Source organism: Neomonachus schauinslandi, chromosome X (assembly GCF_002201575.2).
Source record: "Neomonachus schauinslandi chromosome X, ASM220157v2, whole genome shotgun sequence".
Taxonomy (NCBI): Eukaryota; Metazoa; Chordata; class Mammalia; order Carnivora; family Phocidae; genus Neomonachus; species Neomonachus schauinslandi.
This window is the reverse complement of record NC_058419.1, coordinates 4665982-4683202: the sequence shown is the minus strand read 5'-3', so window position 1 is coordinate 4683202 and position 17221 is coordinate 4665982. Positions and strand designations below refer to the sequence as shown.

The following is a 17221-nucleotide window of genomic DNA, read 5'->3' as shown; positions in this document are numbered from 1 at the left end:
GCAGGAGAAAGTCAGCTCCTTCTCCTCCCCAACCATTACAGGGCTGGGCTCTGTGACTTTAGGCTTGTCACCTACCCCCTTCCTGCCTTAGTGTATCCAAGACTGCTGCCGTCTCATGGGATCTCCTGAGGGGTTGCAGGGAGGATCAGTAAACTGCTAATCAGCCAGGCCTAGGGCTTTGCTTTTCCTTCTCTGAGCTCTGAGCAAGTTGAGGTATCAGGGAAGAGCCACGGTGTTTACATTTCAGCTTTTACAACATGCGCACTTTCTTGGCTAAATTCCAATTCTGGTAACTGGGGATAATGGAAGGACAGAGCACCAGATGCGGGCACTTAAATATTCTGATACCGGGGAGGCAATGCAAAACTGGGTCTGTTGCATCCTGATTAAGCTGGCTCCGAGTGTCTCCAAAGGAGGGCCTGTGATATCCCTCCCCCCTGGGGTCTTTCTAAAACCGTATCTGGGCTTTCTGAAGATGACAAACCCCCATTCTCCCTAAGTTCATGTACAGTCAATCGAAGTTGGGAGTATGGAAACTAAAGATGTTAAAGAAATTCTGCTCCTGATTCGAAAACAAACAACTAACCCCCCTATTTAATCCTTAAATACCTATACAATTGAGATATGCAGGAGACTCAACAGGTTCCAAGGCCCCTTCTACAGATTCACCCCTTCAACCTGGTGTCCCGTCTAGACTGGCACTTTTACTGGAGTCTGCTGGGCCACCTGGAGATGGCTCTGGAGCTCTGGCATTTGTTCAGGCATGTGCATAATCTACTGACATAATCAGCCTCACCATTCCACGCCACCCACCCCAACCAAATGATCTCTTCAATCCATTTCTGTCTAGGTTTTGTTTTGATTACTCTCATATACGTGTAATCATACCATGCTAAACAATTTGCACTTTCACTGAAACTTCTAAGACATTCCCAGGACACAGGCAAATTAAATTACGCAAATTCCATTTGATCCTCATTTGGGCTAGCCCTTCTCCTTTCCTCAAGTCAGCTGTACAGGAAAATGCAGTTTTTTAGAATAACTCCAAGCCTCCCTGCTCCCCAAACTGATTTTTCATGGGTTGCTAAAAGTTTGCCTGAATCCAAAGAGGTTCAGACTAGACATGTTCTGATGGTATCCCAAAGGGTTTCAGATTCTCTTGGTTATATTATCTGGCATCTCTAGTTACAGTTGTTTCAAAGTTTGATAGTCTAATTTTTTTTTTTAAATCAAATAACCTTTCTGTTACGTCCAGTGTAATTTCATTTCATGATTTTAAATGTGAGCAATCCTTTTTTAAAAAAGATTTATTTATTTATTTATTTGAGAGAGAGGGAGAGAGCGCGTGCGTGCAAATTGGGGGGACAGAGGGAGAGAGAATCCCCAAGCAGACTCCCCACTGAGAGCAGAGCCCGACTCAGGGCTCGATCTCAGGACCCTGAGATCATGACCTGAGCTGAAATCAAGAGTTGGACGCTTAAACGACTGAGCCACCCAGGCGCCCGAAATGGGGGCAATCCTTAATTCTTCCCTTTGACAGAGTGGTGTGGATCTTTTTGTTATATTGAAATGCGGCACCAATATTGCTTGGAACAAGCGAGCCAATGGCTATCCCTCAGAGATTTATGAGAACTGGCATTTACCCCAGAGAAGTCAGGTATGTGATGGGACAATGACTTTAATCACACCTATAATACTACATGGTTAGAGATCATGTGAAATAACTACTTGCTTTTTATGGCCATGAAAGATGATGCAGAGGAAGTGGGCACAGTGGACAAGTAGGAATATGTACTAACAAGTAAGAATAAAACTCCAAATTGAAAACAGGTAGTGAGATTCAAGAATGGGTTACTGGGGGGAGTTACAAAATCAACATCTTGGAGAGAGTTTTAAGAATAGAAAAGAAAGCCATCCAAATGATTTCAATTGCACTATGATCTTGAGCTAAGAGAATAGTCTAGGGCCCTGGGTTTCTTTTAACCTGTTCTGTTTTCCTTTGTCTCTAGCAGTGGGCCTCTTTTCAGAGAACTCTTACACAGAACATATTATAAGGTAAGATGAAAGTGTTCTTTTTATTTCAGTAGTTTAAATGTATAACTTATACTTCTTATAAAGTCAACCAATGAGAACACCACCGATACAACCATTGAAATGTACATTTTCTTGGCAACTAGACTCTCACATTAACCTTCAACTACAGAGGCACAGTAGAGGCTTTATTCTGAGCTACACACGAAAACCAGGAGGATCTGGTGGTCCAGGGAATCTTCTGGGCATCTATAATTTATTAACATTTGATATAAACACATTTTACCTTGGTGTGATTTCATTTCTGAAGTGTTAGCATTCATTAAAAGTGAATCAAAGAATCAAACCCAACATCTGCAGATCTACACAAACAACCTCCAGGGGGCCTGACAATTCCTTAAAGTCCTTTGTGATACTTGCAACACTAGATCTTAGGAGTCCTTGCTATTGCCATTATGATTACAGGGGAAGCCTTCTGCCAAGCCTAGTCTAGCCTGCTGGAGGCCACATAAAGGCAAACCAAGGCATCGGGCTGATAGCCAGCAGTTACCGCCAGGCATGTGAGTGAGGCTGTGTGGAACAAACACCTCAGGGGGTCCCCATGACTGCAGGTGAGGCCAGACGAGATCAGCCAAGGACCCCCAAGCCGGGCCCAGCCTGAATCACAGAATCATGAGCAAAGAAATGGATGTTGTTTTAAACCACTATGTTCTGACATTGTTACACAGCAAGAAGTAACTGATACCTTAAATAAATATATATATCTTATATAAAAAGTCAACTTTGATTGATTTAATAAATGTACTGAATACAATTTTTGACCCACAGCTAGTATCAATGGTTTGCTGGTGTATGTGTGCTTGAGTTTCCCCTTATCTGGTTTTGGTTAACCTTTTTTTGTGTCAGTACTTACATTTGGAATGTCTTCTGTCAAATATGTCCGTGTGACCTGATCTCTCACTGGCTCATCAAATGCTTGTTCCATTTCAGCTCCAAATACGGTTATGCTTGTGATGAAGTTTTCTCTTCATAAAGACATATTTAGAGACAGACATTTATGTTACATAAACTGAAACATCTTTTAGGTGTTCGTGTTTTTGTGTGGATGCCATTCCCGTCGAGTTTTCACAAAGAGCTGAACTATAGCTGTAGCTGTTAAATAAAGCCCTCTGCTGAACACCCCTGTGACAGGCTTCTCTCTGACACAAGGGTATAACTGGGCCCATAACTCACCATACACTTGGATTAGAGGCAGAGTGGAAAGCGAGTTAAATGACCTCATTGTCCATTTACAACAAAAGGAACATCTGTGGCACTGTAGCTTTTTCCATGGCGCTCACATGCTCCAATTGTCCTGTTTCTCTGTGTTGATCATTGCATTGCGGTAGCACAGTGGGAAAATGCACAGACCTTGGGAGTCCTGGGTTCTGGTGCCAGCCCTACTACAAACTAGGTAAATATGCTCAAGTCCTGTCTCTTTGCTGCAGCTGAGTTTCCCTTAAATGGACTAAGTGCTCATCCCCATGACGCTAGGGCAGGGGCTGCTGGCAGCAAAGAGTGTAATAGGAGACAGAGCTCTTCTTCTTGTTGAAATTAAAGCCACCCTAACTATATGCAGAAGAACTCAGTGTCTGGGGCCATCAGAAACCCTCAGGAAATGGTCCCAGTATGGTGGGGACCGAGCACTACACAACTGGGAGACAACGCCAAACAGAAGAGTAGTTTATAAGAGAAGCTTTACATCTAAATATATTATACCATGAAGATCCCCAAAGCGCTCAGTTAGGTCCCGTTCAACAAAGGAGAAACCCAGGCTCAGAGAGGTCAACTGACTTGCCGCAAGTCAGGCAGATGTTACACAGCCAAGGCAGGCTGGGGAGGGGAAAGAGCAAATCGAAGAAAAGAAATAATACTGCCTAAAAAGATGCTAAATGTCAAGTCCTCCTCTCTTCATTCACCCATAATACTGACTTGCAAACAAAAAGCAGCGTTCAGTTTTGAGTTAGATGTATTTGGTCTTGTATCTGTTTTCTTCATAGTGGTCAATGTACTTAAGTCATGGATCTCCTAACATCTGGAGATGGTGACATCCGTGACAAAGAAAACAGTAGCGGCAGTCTAACTGCTTGCAAAAAGCTAGATTCAGAGAACACTCATTGGTGAGAAGATGGCTGCTACTTATGCGCGTGCGCATACACACACACACAGACACACACGTCCTTGTAGGAAATTATTCTGTGGGTGGATGAAATGGCCTTGTAACTGATATTACGAACCTCTATGTCCCATGGGGGACATTTTAGGGTAACATATCTCTGAAATCATAATGGAAGTTATCAGGAAAATGTATTTCAAAACTTCACTTATGACCTTTTCAGATGCGTATTATGAATAAGCAAAGCTGATCTGTACTTCTATGCCTATCCCATCCCTCCCTCTATCTCATAATCCTCTTTATATTCGTAAGGGGCTCTGTCACCTGTTCACTCTAAACAGATGTGACTGGTGAGCTTTAATTCATTTGGTTCAATGTGTATCAGATGGGGAACGAGGATTTGGGCACTTTGGGGTACTTGCACCAAGGCTGAGCAAACAGCTCCCAGAATTCTGTCTGTCTTGCTCACCACTGTATTCTGGCATGAAGTGCAGGGCTACACTCACAAATACCCACTGCTGGCTTCTTACTCTATTTCCCAGATACTTGAAGCAGCATGAGGAAATGAGAGGGCAGATGGTATTTGGAGTGATGTGGCCATGAGCCAATGAACACCTGGAGCCATCAGAAGCTGGAAGAGGCAAGGAAGTTTCCTCCCTTAGTGCCTTCGGAGGGCGCATGGCTCTACAGACACCTTCATTTCAGACTTCCGGCCTCCAGAACCGGGAGAGAAGAAATTTCTGCTGTTTTAAGCCAAGTTTGTGGTTGGTTGTTATAGCAGCCATAGGGAATCAAAACAAGTATTCTTTGCAGTTCTGAAATCCAAATAGCACAGCTGCCAATTCCAAAGCCCCCTGTACTATTAGAAAAGCAAAGAAGCCTTTAAGCCTGTTCCCTACTTGATCTCTAGCGGAAGATCTGGGAGGTGAAAGAAACCCATTTTGCTGCCATGATCCATACCGTTCAAACAGCGCTCACTCAATCCTCAGCAAACCAGCTTCCTGTAGAAACAAAAACAAAATCAAATCTACTTTGTCTCAAATTATATACAAATTATTTTAAAGTCTGTAAATACTATGAGCCAGTTCAGAATGTTGGTGATACTTTAGTTGTCTCTAGGGACTAGGGTACCCAAGACTAGCTCAGGAAATGAGTCAGATTCCACTGGTAACCCTCCCCAACCTAAATTCCCCATATGATATACACTCAGATTAAAATGAACACCAAGAATAGCTCTGATTGAATAGACACTTCTTCAAAAAAGATACACTTTACAGATGGCCGATGAGCAGATGAAAAGATGCTCTATACCACTAATGATTAGGGAAATGCAAATCGAGACCACAATGAGATACCACCTCATACCCATTAGGATGGCTATTATCGAAAAAGAACCCAGAAAACAGAAAATGACAAGTGTTGACGAAGCTGTGGAGAAACTGGAAGTCTTGGGCACTGCTGCTGGACTGTGAGAGACAGCATGTAGTTCCTCAAAAAATGAAACATAGAATCACCATAGGATCAAGGAATTCCATGTCTGAGTATATAGCCCAAAAAACTGAAAGCAGGAATTTGAACAGATATTTGTACACCCCTGTTCACTGGCACCATTATTCACAATAGCCAAAAGGTAGAAGTAACCCAAGTGTCCATCAATGGATGAATAGATAAACAAAACGCAGTATTATTCTGCCTTAAAAAGGAAGGAAATTCTGGCAACTATGGAATGGGAGAAAACATTTGCAAACCATGTATCTAATAAGGGTTTTTAAATAATGGGCTAAGGACTTGAATAGACATTTCTCCAAAGAAGACCAACAGGCACATGAAAAAATGCTCAATGTCACTAATCATTAGGGAAATGCAAATCAAAACCACAATGAGATAGCACTTCACTCCTGTCAGGATGGCTGTTATCAAAAAGCCAAAAGATAAGTGTGGGTGAGGATGTGGAGAAATTGGAAGCCTTGCACACCGTTAGATGGAATGCAAAATGGTACAGCTCCTATGGAAAATGGTATAAAAGATCCTCAAAAAATTAAAAATAGAACTACCATATAATACAGCAATTCTACTCCTGGGTATATATCCAAAAGAATTGAAACCAGGATCTCGAAGAGATAAATATTAGCCCTCCGATGCTCATTATAGTACTATTCACAACGGCCAAGATGGAAACAACCTATATACTCATTGACAGATGAATGGATAAAGGAAATGTAGTCTAACCATACAATGCAATATTATTCAGCCTTAAAAAGGAAGGAAATTCTATTATATGCAACAACATGGATGAACTTTGAAGACATTATGCTAAGTGAAATAAGCCAGGCACAGAAAGACAAATACTGCATATTCTACTTATATGAGGTACCTAAAATGGTCAAATTCAAAGATTCAAAGAGGAGAATGGTGGTTGCCAAGGGTTGGGGAAGGGGGGCAGTGGGGAGTTACTCATCCATGGGCATAAAGTTTTAGTTTAGCAAGATGAGCAAGCTCTAGAGATCCCCTACACAACACTGTACCTATAGTCAACAATAATGTATTGTACACTTAAACGTTTGCTAAGAGGGTAGATCTCATGTGCAGCGCTCTTACCACAGCAAAATAAAAATGAAAAAAAAGGCAGGAAATTCTGACATGTTATGACATGGATGAACCTTGAAGACAGTATGCTAAATGAAATCAGCCAGTCACAAAAGGACACATGCTATATGATTCTACTTATATGAGGTAATTATAGTAGTCAAATTCATACACATAGAAAGTAGAATGGTAGGTGCCAGGGGCTGGGAGGAGGGGGGAATTGGGGAGTTAGTATTTGGTAGCTATAGTTTCAGTTCTACAAGATGAAAAGTTCTGGAGATGGATGGTGATGACAGTTGCACAACAATGTGAAATGTACTTGATGCCACCCACTAGACTCTTGAAAATGGGCTCAGAATAGCTCTGAATGGGAAAAATAAGACCCCAAAGAGCAACACTCATGGGGCTGGGATTGTTAAGGTTCACATATCAGAAGCCTCACGTCTTTCTCCTTTACAAAGTTATGTCTTTGAGTCCATTAAAAACCAGTATGTATGCCCTCCATACACACTGGGACAAAGCCTTAAACTAAAACAACAACAACAACAACAACAACAACAACAACAAAACCTAGGAAGAGACCAAGTGAGCCCAATCTCCTCCTTCCTGCTGGGTCAAGTCCCCAACAACTAAGTCCTGGAGGCAAAAGGAAAGGACAGTCTGTCCACTTCAAACCAGACAGAAAGACAAGTGTTTTCTCCTTTGAAAACATGGGAGATTGGCTTCTTTGTAAAGATGAAATGCAGAGCAATTCAGAGGGGCGTGTTAGGGTGTGTGGGGGTGGTCGGGGCCCTGCCTGCTGTCTTCCGTGGAGTCAGTGCTAGAAACTAATATTCTCTGGCTCCATTCAAGTTCATCACTCTAGTCTGTGGACAGACAATGCCTGTGTGCACAAGAAAACTGCAAACAGGAATCAAGGCAAAATGCACTTCTCTAAAGGATTCAATCAGCTCAATCTTGTCCTTTCATAGATCTAAGGTATCTTGTTTCTGTCATTCATTCGTCTCTCTGCTTGTCTATCTCTAGGACACAGAAAGGTCCTGGCTTTGATTTTGTTGTGGCCCCTGAGAAAACCATCAGCATGCCTGCAAGCTTTAGCTTATGTTGTTCCCTCCACCTGCAGTATCTTCCCTCTTCTTGGTGAGTTCCTCAAACAAGTCCCAAGGGTAAAGGGGACCTGCAACTTGTAAAAGAGCACCCGGGTATCGGCTCACTCACCGAATGCTGGCCACTGCCAAGCAGAACCTGCACAGGACACAGCACCAGCCTCCAGGGAGCCCACCATGTAGTATGGGAGACAGACGTAGCAGGGAACTGTGGAAGTGCTTCTGGGCTCTGAGGAAGGTAAACCCGGAGCAGGGAGGCTGGCCCGAGGTGATCCCTGAGCCAAGTTCTCAAGGCCACAGAGGAGTGAGTCTAGCACGGGGGTTGGGTGTCCTGAAAGACATTCCATGGCCAGCAATGGGAAGGACAAGGTGATGACACAAAGCCAACATGTTCTGGCAACTGTGACAAGTTGTGTCGCAGCGAGTGTGAAGCAAGACTGGGAGCAAAGTTGAGAATAGGAAGGGGCTGTGTGCCAGGTTAAGGGGTTATACTAAGAGGAGATGGGGGAGCCCCAGGAAGTTGTAAGCAGGGTGAGTGTTAAGATTGGAAGCAACACTCTGGCTGCAGTGTGGAGAAGGGATTTTACCCAGGTCTAAGGCTTTGGGCATGCTGGGGAGGGGAAAGAGCAAATCGAAGAAAAGAAATAATACTGCCTGAAAAGATGCTAAATGTCAAGTCCTTTTACATCTAAATATATTATACCATGAAGATCCCCAAAGCGCTCAGTTAGGTCCCGTTCAACAAAGGAGAAACCCAGGCTCAGAGAGGTCAACTGACTTGCTGCAAGTCAGGCAGATGTTACACAGCCAAGGAAGGCGAGGTTGTTCTTCCTACTCTGCCGGGCTGCCACCCTGCACGCTGGCTGGGAAATAGGGTGTGGAGAGACATGATGTATAAGGACTAGCAGAGGCAAAACTGGGCAGGAGGCTCAGATGCCAGGTTGAGTCTGGACTTTACTCAACAGTCACACGAGAAAAGGGCAAAAGGTCAGCAAACACTTTCACTTAATGGATGTTAATATATTTCATGCCTTTCTCAGCCTGAGAAACTTATGCTCTGTCCCCTGCCTCCCTAAATACTGCCCCAGTGCCCAGAGGGGAAGCAGGTAAGGGCCGAGAACCCTTTTACACTGGGCTAGCTGCAGAGGGCAGATCCTGGATCTCTAGTTCCACTGCTTTAGCCCATACCTTTGCACACCCCCCTTGTAATTCTCCAAGCATGCATGAAACCAGGAGCTGGTTCTTTGAAAAGATCAACAAAATCGATAACCTTCTGGCAAGACTCGTTAAAAAAAGAGAGGACCCAAATAAGCAAAATAACTAATGAAAGAGGAGAAATAACAACCAACACCAGAGAAATACAAACAATCGTAACAGAAGATTATGAAAAAATATATGCCAAAAAATTGAACAACTCAGAAGAAATGGGTAAATTCCTAGAAACATATAACCTACCAAAACAAAGCAGGAAGAATTAGAAAATTGGAACAGACCAATTACCAGCAACGAAATTGAATCAGCAATCAAAAAACTCCGAACAAGCAGAAGTCCGGAACGAGACAGCTCCACAGGTAAATTCTACCTATTCTTCTCAAGTTATTCCAAAAAATGCAAGAGCAAGGAATACTCCCAAATTCATTCTATGAGGTCAGTGTCACCCTGATCCCCAAACCAGATAAAGACACCACAGAAAAAGAGAACCACAGACCAATATCTCTCACGAATATAGATGCAAAAAATCCTACACAAAACCTTAGCAAACCTAATTGAACAATACATTAAAAAAAAATCATACACCACTATCAAGTAGGATTTATTCCTGGGATGCAAGGGTGGTTCCATATTTGCAAATCAATCAACATGATATATCACATGAATAAAAGAAAGGATAAAAGCCATATGATTATTTCAATAGATGCAGAAAAAGCATTTGACAAAGTACAACCCCCATTCATGATAAAAACTCTCAACAAAGTAGGTCTAGAGGAAACATGCCTCAATATAATAAGGGCCTTACATGGAAAACCCACAGCTAACATCATACTCAATGGGGAAAAACTGAAGCTTTTCTCCTAAGGTCAAGAAGAAGACGACAAGGATGTCCACTTTCACCACTTTATTCAAACATACTACTGTAAGCCCTAGCCACAGCAATCAGACAACATAAAGAAATAAAAGGCATCCAAACTGGAAGGAAGAAGTGAAACTCGTGTTATTTGCATTTGACATGATACTATAAATAGAAAACCCTAAAGAGTCCACCAAAAAACTATGAGAACTGATAAATGAATTCAGTGAAGTTGCAGGATATAATATCAATGTACAGAAATCTCTTGCATTCTTATACACCAATAATGAAGCAGCAGAAAGTGAAATTAATAAAACACTCCCATTTACAATTGCACCAAAACAATAAAATATCTAGGAATATACTTAACCAAAAAGGTGAAAGACCTGTACTCTGAGAACTATAAAAAGTGAGGAAAGAAATCCAAGATGATGCAAAGAATGGAAAGACATTCCATTCTGATGGGTGGGAAGAACAAATATTGTTAAAATGTCCATACTACCCAAAAGCAATCTACACATTTAATGCCATCCCTATCAAAGTACCAACAGCATTTTTCACAGAAGTAGAACAAACAATTCTAAAATTTGTACGGAACCATGAAAGACCTCGAAGAGCCAAAGCAATCTTGAAAAAAACCGAACAAAACTGGAGGTATCATAATCCCAGATTTCAAGTTATATTACAAAGTGGTAGTAATTAAAACAGTATGGTACTGGCATTAAAACAGACCACATAGATCCATAAAACAGAAGAGAAAACCCAGAAATAAACCCACAACTATGTGGTCAATTAATCTCTGACAAAGCAGGAAAGGATATCCAATGGGAAAAAGACAGTCTCTTCAACAAATGGTGTTGGGAAACCTGAACAGCCACATGCAGAAGAATGAAACTGGACCATTTCCTTACACCACACACAAAAATAAACTCAAACTTTGGATTAAAGACGTAAATGTGAGACCTGAAACCCTAAAAATCCTTGAAGAGAGCACAGGCAGTAATCTTTCTGACATCGCCTATAGCAACATTTTTCTGGATATGTCTCCTGAGGCAAGGGAAATAAAAGCAAAAATAAACTATTGGGAAACAATCAACAAAACTAAAAGGTGACCTATGGAATGGGAGAAGATATTTGCAAATGACATATCTGATAAAGGGTTCGTATCCAAATATATAAAGAACTGATACAACCCAACCTCCAAAAAACCAAATAATCTAATTAAAAAGTGGGCCAAAGACCTGAACAGACATTTCTGCAAAGAAGACATCCAGATGGCCAACAGACACATGAAAAGATGCTTATCATCACTTATCATCAGGGAAATGCAAATCAAAACTACAATGAGGTACCACCTCAGCTGCCAGAATGGCTAAAATCAACAACACAGGTAACAACCAGTGTTGGCAAGGATGTGGAGAAAGGGGAACCCTCTTGCACTGTTGGTGGGAATGTAAACTGGTGCAGCCACTCTGGAAAACGGTATGGAGGTTCCTCAAAAAATTAAAAATAGAACTATCTTATGATCCAATAATTGCACTACTGGGTATTTACCCAAAGAACAAAAATAAAAATTCAAAGGGATACATGCACACTGATGTTTATAGCAGCATTATTTACAACAGCCAAGATACTGAAACGGTCCAAGTGTCCATCGACAGATGAATGGACAAAAAAGGTGTGGTATATACACAATGGAATATTACTCAACCACCAAAAGGAATTAAATCTTGCCATTTGCAATGACATGGATGGAGCCAGAGAATATTTTGCTAAGCAAAATAAATGAGAGAAACACAAATACCATATGATTTCACTCATATGTGGGATTTAAGAAACAAAATAAATGAGCATGGGAGGGGGTTAAAAAGAGAGGCATACCAAGAAACAGACTCTTAACTATAGAGAGAACACACTGATGGTCACCAGAGGGGAAGTAGGCGAGGGGATGAGTTACATAGGTGATGGGGAGTAAAGACTGCACTTATCATGATGGAAAAAAAAAAACAACAAATTTTAAAAAAAGAAAAAAAAAAAAAAAAAACAGTCTCCAAGCACCCCTCACACTTCCAAAACTCTTGTGTGACTTTGCTCACGACAGTATCTCGGCCTGAGTGTTTGGGTGTCAAAAAGAGTATATTTTGATGACCTCTCTCTCCCTCATGCTCGCTCATATCTCTTTCACTCCCTTCGAAGTCCGTTCCCAAGCCTCCACCTCACCTTCCTGGGCTGCTTTTAGCCAGAAGAGAAGAGATCCTCTCTTAAAATCTGTTCGGGGGAGAGGGCGGTGCTCTAGAATGGACACCCTCAAAGGAAGAGCCTCAGCTGGATTCGGTTTCTAAGTACCAGTCGTCCAAACCTCTGTGACATTCCCGTTCCCTTCTCTGGGTCTCAGTTGCCCCTTGAGTACAGTCTCCGCTCTGACACGAAAGGTCACGGTCTTCTCTGGCCCCTCTGGCCCTAATTCAGAAAGGCCCCTACCGAAGGCCCCACCCAGCCCCCTACCCTCCCGCCCAGTAGCCGATAGAACGCAGCCTCCAAGGGCGAGGTCGTGATCCTCACCCGTTCGTAGGTGATCCCCTGGTCAGCCTCAGCGCGCCTTCAGCTTGCACCCAAAGACCTACGGCCCCGGGAGCCACCCTTTTCTCCCCGCCCGCATGAGCAGAGGATCTGCCGAGACGCCTCCGCCAAGAGGATTGGCTCAGCTCGGCGCTAGCTCAGCCAATCGGCGCTCATAACATGATTCTGCCCAATGAAGCCAGGTCTCGGCTGTGAGCGCACAGCCCCCAAGCCCTGGGCCTGGCTTTTGTCCGGTTAGCCCCACCCACCACAGCCCTACGCCAATGGGGAGCAGCGGCGGCAAGCGGGCCGCCAATGGGGAGCGGCGCTGCGCGCGCGGGGCGGTGGGAACGGCGCCGAGTCAGTATGTACGTCGGTTGCCGTAACAACGGGCAGCGGGGTCCATCGGCAATGGTGAGTGGGGGCGGCCCTTTGGTGCCCCGCGCCCAGAGGCCAAGCTCTTTCCAGGCCTCATCTGGCCCTGCCAGCTCTCCTGCTCCGTTCTCGGCTTTGGAGTGACCCTACTTCCTCTGAGCTCTTTCCCGGAAGGGTAGGGTAGAGACGCCGGCCGCCCAGCTGGGCCTGTGATTCTCCGCTGTCTCCCCGTCATCCAGTCTGCGCCCCCCACCCCATCCCTCGGGCTCCCCTGGCCTTCCCCTGCCAGCCCCCTCGGTGACCGCCCTTGGTCGGAGAAAACTCGGGTTACCTGCATGCCCTGACCCTTCAGACCCTGGCCGCCTTGCGCTACCAAAGTTTACCCACAGAAACGGCGGGGGGGGGGGGGGGGGGTACTTTTTTTTTTTTATCATGCATTCTAAGTAAGTAAAGGGACATTCGGGAGACGTTTTGAGCTTCTTGACGGAGGCACAGAGGTGTCGAGTGGATTGAGTTTTATTATTCGGTATTGGCAGAATATACACCTTAGCTACGTAGTAATATTTAGCCAAATGTAGAAGTAATCACAAAGTCGGAGTACATAGAGGGAAGCGGACTACTGCGAGCAGGTGTTGTAAGGACATTTCTAGACTTAGGATCCCCAAATTCAAGGACAGCTGATTATCTGTACGGTTATCCACAGTCAGCTCCTTGGCTAGATCTCTTTGGGGATGATTTTCAATAAGAGATGCCCAAAGGAACAAGGGGTCTCCTTGCTTCTAGAAACAATAGGAAAGAAGAGGGAGGGATAGAGGTGCATGGAAAAGATTCATTGTTCTTTCCAGTAAAGCATATTCTTTCCTGTTAAGCAAAGCTTTGGAATTGCTTGGTGTAAATATTTTTAAAATACTTTGTAACTATTTTATGTAAAATATGGATTGTATTACATAATATTGTGCTTCTGTGTTTGTAAAATATCTAAAGGCCTCTAACTTTAAGAAGGCAAGCATGGCATCATCTGCCCAGCGAAAAAGGATGAGTCCTAAGCCAGAGCTTACTGAAGAGCAGAAACAGGAAATCCGGGAAGCTTTTGATCTCTTTGATGCTGATGGAACTGGGACCATAGATGTTAAGGAACTTAAGGCAAGCCCTTTACATTCCCACTGTGCTGTTTTGCCTTTCCTCTACTTCTTTGTCTTCTTTCCCTGTTACTGCTCTACCCCTTTGGCCCTCTTCTCCTTGCAAAAAGTAACAGCAGAGTTTGTACTATACTCTGTTTTCCTGTCTTTATTTACCTCAACTGTTATAAAATAAAATTGAGCACAGATCTCAATCTGCATAATGTTATAGTGTTTCCTAGTCATTTTGACGTGATTGTGTCAGATGCTGGCTTAATGCTCTCAGTGCTGTCATTTTTGCTCCCGCTAGGGTTAGATGTGCATATTGAGATAATCCTGTTTTCATTGTAGGTGGCAATGAGGGCACTGGGCTTTGAACCCAAGAAAGAAGAGATCAAGAAAATGATAAGTGAAATCGATAAGGAAGGGACAGGAAAAATGAACTTTAGTGACTTTTTGACTGTGATGACTCAGAAAATGGTAAGTTAGCTGGGATAACCAGCATATTTTCCACGCGTAATAGTGAAGAAATTTGAATCTAGATATAAAAATGTCTTCACTGAAGAAAAGTTAATACAAACTGGAGGGTTCAGCTGAAAAAGGATGGTATTTATGACTGACAATTAGGATGCTTAGGTTCTACTTGGCTTTCTCCAAGGCCACAGAATCACAGGAAAAGTCCGTTTCCCCTCTGTAAACTCATAAAAGTACGACTGCTGTCACTCTTGTGATTATTTTTCTCCAACTGATACGTCACTGTGATAGCCACAAGCAGTAAAACCTGTAAACACCAGCAGTATTGCACTGACTGACAAGACGAAATGCCTATACTTTAAAGGTCAAAATTCTTTTCTCTCTCGTTTCTTGTTCTGGGCAGCTTTAGCCTGAGGGCAGGTTACTTCAACAGCTGTGTTTTTCATTGCACCGAATTTGGCCTTTCAGCACTTTCAAGGTTGAAGTCACCCATTGTCTGGTCCCACAGGTGTCACCATTTTACAGGATCCAGAGGGCCAAGAAAGACTCTGTCACCCGAACAATCCACCTCACTCCTCTGCATGCCATCCCACCTAGGATGTATGTTTATGTTCCCCTTGGGCCATTGCTCTTTCATTGGCTTTCTGGCTCCTCTTTTGTGTGGCTCAGCTATGCTCGACTGGCCTGTGGAAAAGTAACTCCATGTATGTCTCAGGTCACGGGTCTGTTCCTACTCTGATAATTCTGTTGCTTTGAAAACATCTAATCATACCTATTTTTTGTGTGTGTCTACTAATTTAAGAGATCAGGAAGCTTAATGTTCTGTAACTACCTAGTAAAGCCGTCCCACATTGAGGGTTGGTTCCCAAATTGCTCTTATTAGAGGGATTCTCTCTATCTTTAGCTACCTTTCAGGAATTTCTGGAGTTTGAGTTCTTGGAGATTTTCCTTTCTTCCTCTTTTATAGTACTTGGGATCCCAATAACTCTCCATGATCCCATAACAAGTTAAATAGCCCTCTCTGTCCTCCCTGCATCTCCCTACCCCCGCCAAGAAGATCCCTCTTCCACCAGCTTAAGCAGTATATTTCCCCTAGCTTTAACTGTACCTTCTACTCCTATTTCTCTTTGGTTTGTACAGAAAGAATGTTTTATATTTCCTTTTTAGCCACTGTGTTTATAATAATGTCACTGAGTTTGTCCTCTTCTACCCTGGGTGATGTTTGATCTCCTGTGAGCTAGGACTTATGTCATGAAGGCCATCATCAAGACCATGTAAAGGGGTTAGGTGTTAGTGGGGTTGCTGCACAAGTAATTGCTCCTGTGTTTTCTGTTTTACTTGTTAAGTCTGAGAAAGATACCAAAGAAGAAATTCTGAAAGCTTTCAAGCTCTTCGATGATGATGAAACTGGGAAGATATCATTCAAAAATCTAAAGCGTGTGGCCAAGGAGTTGGGTGAGAACCTCACTGATGAGGAGCTACAGGTTTGTAAGGCATCAGACTGGAGCTCAATTCCTGCTTGGAGCCCCTGTGTGACTTCTCTGAGTTTCATTTTCTCTGATGTGAGCCCCACTGAAGGAAAAGTAGTGTTCTCTTGTCCCTCTGTTGACCACTTAATTTCTCCTTTGATAGCGTGACAAATCTATGTGCCCTGCTCCCAGAAAAATGCACACATGTACAATTTTACTTACTATTTTAGGTTTTAGGAATTCCCCTGGACAGGATGATCTTCAAGTTCCCTTCTAGATGATATGTGTGACAAAGTATTGCTTGATTTTTAAATAATTTTTTGGGAACCAAGCTGTTATAAAAAGCGTATATTTGCATTGGGTGGACCACAACTGTCTATTCATGTAACATTATAAAGACCTATTGCTCAGTTATATTTTAGTTTCATTTATGAATTAATCTAAGCTGAGTCTTCATTATCCTGCAGGAAATGATCGATGAGGCTGATCGAGATGGAGATGGAGAAGTCAATGAGCAAGAGTTCCTGCGCATCATGAAAAAGACCAGCCTTTACTAAAATCAGTCTCTTCTTTTCATATTGTGTGAAACCTGGGTTTTGAGAACATCAACTATTTTCTCCTACTGACCTACCTGTATAACTTTAGTAACAATCTTGAATCTCTTTTAGGTATTTGAAAGTGTTCTTTGACATTTAAGTTCTCTTTAAGGTGACCTGCTGATTGCTTCAATTCCCCAGAGCAAAACAAAAGCACATTACGGTGGTGAAAAGGGTCTTAAAGCTTTCACCCACCTGCATTTCTGCCTTGTATCACCTCACTCTTGTCATGCATTTCCACACTGATGCCACCCAGAACGACTTCTTAGACAAGCACATGTTGTATCCAAGCCACCAGAAGCAGGGGGCATGTCCTTGATGTTTCTAGTTATAACTGACACCTGAGTGCCGCTTTCTCTTTTATAAAACCCAGTGAACTTACTCACGTGCATTTGGATGTGTGTTTGTGCTATTTGTTTTGTCTTAAAAATAAAGCCTTTCTTATTTTAAGCTTTTGTTCTCTAGGGATGAGTTCTTTGGCCTTGACTATGAGTTCATCTTCTAAACCACGTGTTGAAGGCAGCCTGGTAGATCCCCAACTCCTTCCCAGCCCATGGACAGAAAATGAAATCATCCTTTACTATTGACTTGAATTGTTTCTTGCCTTGGGAATCTGTCAGGGTTAAAACTAGCAGAATTTCCATTTCACCTACACCTAAATGCTGCCTTAAAAATAGTTTGGGC

The 17221-nt window shown here is 42.9% G+C and overlaps 2 protein-coding genes across 2 annotated transcripts in view; one reads left to right on the top strand and one right to left on the bottom strand.

Annotated features, from left to right (window-relative positions):
- NSDHL (NAD(P) dependent steroid dehydrogenase-like) overlaps positions 1-12595 on the bottom strand; it is a 29101-nt gene extending 16506 nt beyond the window's left edge. Inside the window, exons 1-3 of the mRNA XM_021683558.1 lie at positions 12509-12595; positions 5147-5187; positions 2945-3056 (exon numbers count right to left, since the gene is read on the bottom strand). Of these exons, the coding sequence (XP_021539233.1) occupies positions 2945-3016 (72 nt within the window). The 5' untranslated portion in view covers positions 3017-3056; positions 5147-5187; positions 12509-12595. The remainder of the gene's footprint in view (positions 1-2944; positions 3057-5146; positions 5188-12508) is intronic.
- A 211-nt stretch (positions 12596-12806) lies between these two features.
- LOC110574752 (centrin-2) lies at positions 12807-16987 on the top strand. Its single transcript, XM_021683547.1, has 5 exons — positions 12807-12919; positions 13865-14023; positions 14350-14478; positions 15819-15956; positions 16409-16987. Exons 1-5 carry the CDS (start codon positions 12821-12823, stop codon positions 16496-16498), a joined length of 615 nt encoding a protein of 204 aa, XP_021539222.1. The 5' UTR covers positions 12807-12820; the 3' UTR covers positions 16499-16987.
- Positions 16988-17221: the final 234 nt, after the last annotated feature.